Source organism: Triturus cristatus, chromosome 4_2, assembly GCF_964204655.1.
Source record: "Triturus cristatus chromosome 4_2, aTriCri1.1, whole genome shotgun sequence".
NCBI lineage: Eukaryota > Metazoa > Chordata > Amphibia > Caudata > Salamandridae > Triturus > Triturus cristatus.
This window is the reverse complement of record NC_140586.1, coordinates 592,740,923-592,747,776: the sequence shown is the minus strand read 5'-3', so window position 1 is coordinate 592,747,776 and position 6,854 is coordinate 592,740,923. Positions and strand designations below refer to the sequence as shown.

General features: G+C 46.4%; 1 protein-coding gene across 1 annotated transcript in view; it reads left to right on the top strand.

Annotated features, from left to right (window-relative positions):
- Window positions 1-3,447: 3,447 nt before the first annotated feature.
- MSH4 (mutS homolog 4) overlaps window positions 3,448-6,854 on the top strand; it is a 1,782,190-nt gene continuing 1,778,783 nt past the window's right edge. Inside the window, exons 1-2 of the mRNA XM_085599942.1 lie at window positions 3,448-3,490; window positions 4,066-4,251. Coding sequence (XP_085456068.1) covers window positions 3,448-3,490; window positions 4,066-4,251 — 229 coding nt within the window. The remainder of the gene's footprint in view (window positions 3,491-4,065; window positions 4,252-6,854) is intronic.

Genomic DNA, 6,854 nt, shown 5'->3' with positions numbered 1-6,854 from the left:
GCTCCATGTGACGTTAGAAACCCTCTCTCCTTCCAGAGTAGGCCAAAATCGTGCGCTACTCCGAAGGCATAGCGGCTATCTGTATAAACATTCACACACAATCCTGTACTGAGCTCACATGCTTGTGTTAATGCTATCAGTTCCGCTGCTTGAGCTGATTTCTGCGGTATGCGTGCTGTCTCCACTATTGTTCGTAATGTGGTAATTGCATACGCTGCTGAAGTCGTACCATCTGGTAGCTTCAGGCATGATCCGTCCACCCACAGTTCTCCATCTACATCTGTAAAGGGCGTATCCTGGAGATCAATACGACCCTTTGTCTGTTCCTCAGTCACAAGAATACAGTCATGTGCTTCTCGTGCTTCAGACTGAGTTTCTGGGAACGGCAACAATGTGGCTGGATTTAACGTTGCACACCTCTTTAACGTAATATGAGGAGCCAAAAGCATCAACTCATATCCCGTTAAACGAGCACTGGTCAAATGCTGCGTCTTTGTCTGGTTAAGCAGGGCATCAACAGCATGGGGGACTAATACCAACAACTTATGAGATAACACAATTCCTTCGCTTTGGCGTATTGACACAGCTGTCGCCGCAACCGAGCGAAAACAACCAGGCAATGCTCGGGCAAAAGGATCAAGTACAGCCGAAAAATATGCACAAGGGCGCTGCTTGTCGCCGTGCATCTGCACTAAAACTGATAATGCACATCCATCTTTCTCATGTACATACAATGTAAAGGGCTTCGTATAATCAGGGGTCCCTAACACTGGTGCTGAACAAAGGGCTTGTCGCAATTGCTGAAAGGCAATTTCACACTCATTTGACCAGGGAAGAGGAATTGGGGTATCTTTTGTCAAAAGTGCTAACAATGGCTTAGCTATGTGTGAGAACCCCAATATCCATTGCCTACAAAAAGAAGCAAGACCCAAAAATGCACGCACGTCCTTTTGTGTGGAAGGTACTGGCGTGTCCAAAATTGCTTGAATACGATCTGGTGTGAGTGCACGCCCCTCCTTAGACAAAAGGTGACCCAAATAAGTCACCTTTGGTCTACAGAATTGCAATTTCTTCCTCGACACTTTGTGATTGTGAGATGCCAAAAAGGAAAGCAAGGATAACGTGCACTTCTCACACAGCTCAGGAGTGTCGGCCGCCAACAAGATGTCGTCGACATATTGTATAAGGGCGACACCATCAGGCAGAACAAAGGAATCCAATTGTCTTTTCAATGCTTGATCGGCTAAGGCACTTGTTGCCCAGGTGATGAATGTCAGTTCTTCACCACCCCGTATTGGAACATTTAAAAATGTGGCAGAATAGATATCTAATGTCTCAATGTGACTTAATGCCGGTATTTCTTTGGCCATGCATATCATTGTCCCTCTGTTTAATCTGTCATACTGACACCTTGACTTATATTTGGGTTGAATATCCCTTTGAAGAGGTTATTAGGTGGATTGATGTAACACGCTGGGGCTCTTAAACTTGACTGAGCTAATCGAACTACTACCTGTTTGTCCGAGCCTTGCTCTACTATTTGCAGACTTGTAGCACTGCACATATTTGTTTCTGGCTCTGTATTTGCGTTTTTTAACGTTATTTCGACTTCAAGGGAAATAGACTTATCAATGTTGGTTAGTTGAATTCCTCCCTTAGGAGGCAGATCACATATATTGCTGTCCATGTTTGTGTTGCCTAGCATGCTACCAACATGTTTCTTTGGGCTGAGGTGTTTTCTATCATAATCGGCCGATGTAGTTGTCCCCTTCTTTCCTAATCTGAAGTGCGCCAACTCCCATTGATTCGGGTCCAATTGTTGATCATTTACCTTCCTCTTTAATGGTACTCTAAGTTGGGCGAATTCTGAATTAGGCCCCCTTTCATTGATGTATGCTTCCTCTACAGGATCTTCTTGCCCTTTTTCTGGAGTAGCCGCTGATGTAGCTTTTGCTAATAAAAAAATAGGGTAGACTTTGCCTGGTTGTCCATGATGGCGATCCTTGGGCATTGGTTAACCTTCTTATTATGAGTTTTCCTGAGTCTTTTACGCTGTCCTTTTGAAAGCTGGCCCAGTTCCCCTTGTTAGGCACACATTTGTGCTGCGTGTGCTAAGGCTCTCCTTACAAGTGCATTGAGATCTGTTGGATTGAGTGTCAAGAACTGGCGTTCAGGTTGGTAGTCTGTCTGTTTTTTAGGCGACTCTTCAGATTTCGTCTCTTCTTGTTCCCTCTCCACATTAGTTATCACTCCTATGGCATCACCTACTTCAGATGGCTTTAGGAGGTCCTTGAACAGTTGGTTCCATCCGTGCCAGACTGGCCCCATGGCTCCCTTGCAGCGCTAATGATATAGTGAGATATTAATTTGGGAAGGTTTAATTGGATACAACCCAGCACTGAGGTGCACCTTCATTACGCACTCCTCGGGATACTGGGATCTCCCATACTCTGATACCACACTGTTTCCCATAGCCTTTATAGTTTCTCCTCCCCTCCTACTTCTACACTTTCTTCCCTCCCTTCCTGAGGTGACAGAATCCCCATTTCCTTGGGAGGTCTACTCCGAGTATGAGATCTTGGAGGTGATTATTAAAGAGGATGACAATTGACCCCAAGACAGGTCTCTTCCCAAGGAGAGCTAGACAAGGCTTTACTTAATAATGAATATTTTTGTAACTTGTTTGTTCCAGGTTTATTTTTCAATGGATGTCATGTGAAGAGATGTGAATTTCCTTAGTTTTAATTTTTTTTCAAAATGACAGAGGCAGGGCGGGTGGCTGGGGGAGGTGAGCGCTCTGGAAAAATTCACGGGATGGGACTTTATTGGTATATCACAATTGGGGGGCGTGTGAGTGGGGGACCACATACGATCATTTCAAGACCCACAAAACCTCTACACTCTCCCACCTTACAATTTTTACAGATACTTGCAGTTACGCCACACCCTCAATACACATTTAGCGACTGGCACTACACAGCCAGAGTTCAGTCGTATGGTAGCACAGATCATGATGGGGGACTTAGGGAAGGGATGGGGTGTAGCAGATATACCTTTCCTTAACCAACAATGGCGCAGCATCGCTTGACTCACTCAGACACTGCTGGGAGGGGTGGCTGGGTCCCCCGAGGATGAGGATTGGCATGACCCTTTAATGGCCCCCAAAACCATTACCAACTCAGCTAAGCTACACTTAATCCAGCTATATTATCTTCATAACGCCTACCTAACCCCGGACCGCCTTTATAAGGCAGGTCTGCGATCCTTGCCATCCTACAAGCGCTGCGGGCAGGAACCGGTTGACTTTTATCATATGGTGTGGACTTTTATCATATGGTCTGGTCCTGCCCCAATCTCATCCCTTATTGGGAAGCACTGGAATCTGAACTCACAGGTGTCCTGGGTTGGAAGGTGCCATTCAACACCCTAAACTTCCTCTTGGGAATCATGGACGACCTAGACGGATCCAGGGCAGATAAGCTCTTCCAAGGTACCGCCACCATGGTGGCCAAGCGAGACATTGCCGCGGCATGGAAACAGTCTGACCCCCCAAGTTTATCTAGATGGCGCAAGGGCGTAGACTGGTGTGCAGCACAAGAGAGGCCACTGTTCGAGGCTAGGGGATGCCCAGCCAAACAGTCAAAGGTCTGGGGCAAATGGTTGAACCAATTGTGATGTATGGGTTTTCTGTCTCTTCTCAGACTATGATACCATATGATAGTACACTTAAAAAAGGAGCAACATTTTTGTTCACGCATGACGAAATCGATAATTATTCCACAGTACCAGTTGCTATTGCTTAACTGTGCTGTTATGTTCTTTGTTTATTCAAAAATCAATAAAATAGATAATCAACAAAAAAAAGAGAGAGAAACATATTTCACGCCTAAATGTGTGAAAAATCACTGAAAAAGGAAATCTGTGAGACTAATTATGATATGTGTAAAAGTTGTTAATTTTGCAGCGCTTTTCTTAAAGTTGAACGAAATGTCTATTTTCATTTTGTGCGTTATTTCGACAAATAGCGCTTCTTACAGTTGTTGTATGTATTTTCCTGTCTAACAGATTCATACTGTGGTGATGAGAGTTCTTTTGCGGAAAATCCTAGCACAGTAAATGCGACCTCTGGTATGTGCTCTGTTTCACAATGGTGTCCTAATAGTACTAGAGCTGGTAAGACACCCTTTTCCACTGATGTTCACCAAGAAAGCGCAGGTGGCGGTATTCACACTCCAGTGGCTGGTTATTCAGGTACGTGTTTTCTTTGAAATAGTTAACTAAACAAAGCGTTGAAATTCATTTGAAATTAATGTAAATGTAGAAGCCATGGGACATCACATTTGCATAATTCTATCTGTTTATCCAATCAGAGGTATGATTTTTAGGTCGAGCCTGTAACAGCGCATGCGCTGTTCTGGTGAAGACTTTATGTAAGGGCTTTCAGAAATCGCATCAGACGCTTGCGCGTGTACTTTTAGTTTTGCCCCAGGCTATTGGTCTTTGTGTGTGTCTTTTTAACACAGACAGCACGCCATTGGCCGAACGTGGGCGCATTGCTCCGCCCACGGCCTATTGGTTGCGGTTACCCGCAGGGCCGCCATGTGGTTTCAATTATCGTGCCCAGACACGGGCGCGATAATTGAAAACAGATCACTTGCTGTGGCGCGCGCGCGCACCACTCGCGGGCTTGTTTGAGATTCCTTAGCATTCAGTTTCGATTACAGTGCCAAGCTGCTTCAGTACAGACTTCAATGAGTTTTCATCTTCTTGCAGCTGCCTTAAAAGCTCAGGCCTGGAACAACAACAAGAGCGATATCTTAATTCAATCTTAATCAGGGCCTGGTTTTGTACTTCATTGTATTCCTTTCACTCATTCTGTGTTGTGCTGGTGTAACGACTGTGCACTCTGAAGTCCTCCGCTGTCTCTGCAGACATCTCTTTCGTGCTGTCAATTGTTATCGAAGCTAGAAGTGTAATCCAGGAAGATAAAATGAATCCAGTTATTGGCCCTGATACCATGGAGCCTTATCGCAGCCGGTGTTGTAGCAATGCCCTGGTGTTATTTTTTCCACGTTTCTTGAGCAGGGGTGGAGTCAGTGCTGAGAGGAGATAATGTCCCACAGTCCTTGCGCTGGGGATGTTTTATGTCTGACTGTCCGCTGCTTGTATCAACTCCCTGTTACTGGGTAGTGTGATGCTGGAAGTAAATGCAAGCTCTCACATTCCTAAAAATACCTCAGCGATGAATCACCCAATTAAACACACGCTTCCCGCAATGTTTAGCAGAGAGGTGCTGCCCGGCACAGTGAGGTATGTGCTCCTGTTATACAGGAACAGGCTGCGAGGAGAACCCGCTGAAGGCGATACTGAGTGAAGAATAGGAGATGGAGTGATTTTCGTGAGCACTCTTTCAAGGCTTAGCTCGAACACATACCCCTATTAACCTTCCAGGTGAGAAGGCATCTCGCTAACCACAGAGGGGAGCGATATGGAATTCCAGCGGGCCCGAGCCCCCCCCCTCCCGCCCGCGCCGCCAGTTGAGGCTCTCGTTAAATGCACAATGGGCTTGCACGCACACAGGCCCTCCGCTCCATTTTAATGTGAGGCGGTGATATAGAATCTACAACATGGCCTGTTCGAACTTGATAGCACAGTAAACACAGAACTCCTGTTACCATAACACCAGGGAAAAACTATGGGATACTGCATATAAATATCACCCAGGCTTTGGGGAACGGGAGCATGTCAGGGTGGCGGGAAGCCATGTCACGGCATAATCTTCTCTAAATAAATGTGATCTTAACTATCTCTGTGGAGTGCAACCCGGGAAGGGCCTGACAAGCTGCCTTGTGTTGGCGGTGTTTGAGGCTGTTGTATCTTGACCGGATTAGTGAAATCCATGCTTCAAGCATTGTCTCTGGTAGAGTTAGCATTCGTAGAAGACTGGTTCGATCAGCTCAACTTTAAAAACAAGCATTGGCATAGCAAATAGGTCTCACCTTTGGGACCTTATAAGTGTTTAGACATGCAACACTTGTTTTTTTAGGCACGGGGAGATTCATTAATTTGCCACGAATCACTAGGTGTTAGGCCGACGCTGAGACTCTAACTTGGCTTCCCAGTTGGCAGCTCTGAAGGGCCATATTTTGTCTCCTGTTGTTTACACACACTCTCTACCCCCTCCGCAGGCTGTGTAATTAGATTAACCCCTTCGCCGCGGCACGAATTTTGCCGCGGCGCTGGGGGGGTTCGGGGTGTTAGCGGCGCCGCCATGCTCGTGACGGAACCACTCCGTCATGAGCCACGGGCGCGCTGTGCTCATGACGGAGTGGTTCCGTCACGACTCCGCCCACTTGCATTGTTCGCCCGCACAGGCGGGGAATCAGTGCCGCGTGGGCGGAGCGGCCGCAACGGCCGCAGCATGACGGAACCACTCCGTCATGAGCACACGGCGCCCGTGGCTCATGACGGAGTGGTTCCGTCATGAGCAGGCAAGGGGTTAAAGGCATCAGCCATGAAAACAAAGCAATCGGGTAGCAAGCAATGACCAATTTCATGGACATTTTGTGAATTGCAAATATAATGCAAATGGAGAACTACTAAAGAACGAACAACGTGCATACATAAAAACTCAAGAGTACACAGCATCTTCACGTTGATGGCAATGAACAGAAGTACTGCAGATTTGCTGCTAGCACATGGCAGCTCCTCACAACACGTGTGGTGAAGATTGTTTGCTCCAATTAAAATATCCCTCTTTAACAGGGACATTTTAAGGATGTTGGGGGCCCTGAGCCCCAGTTCGGAACTGCTTTGAATTTATGATCCAGTTTCAGCTTTTATGCCCTCTTTGG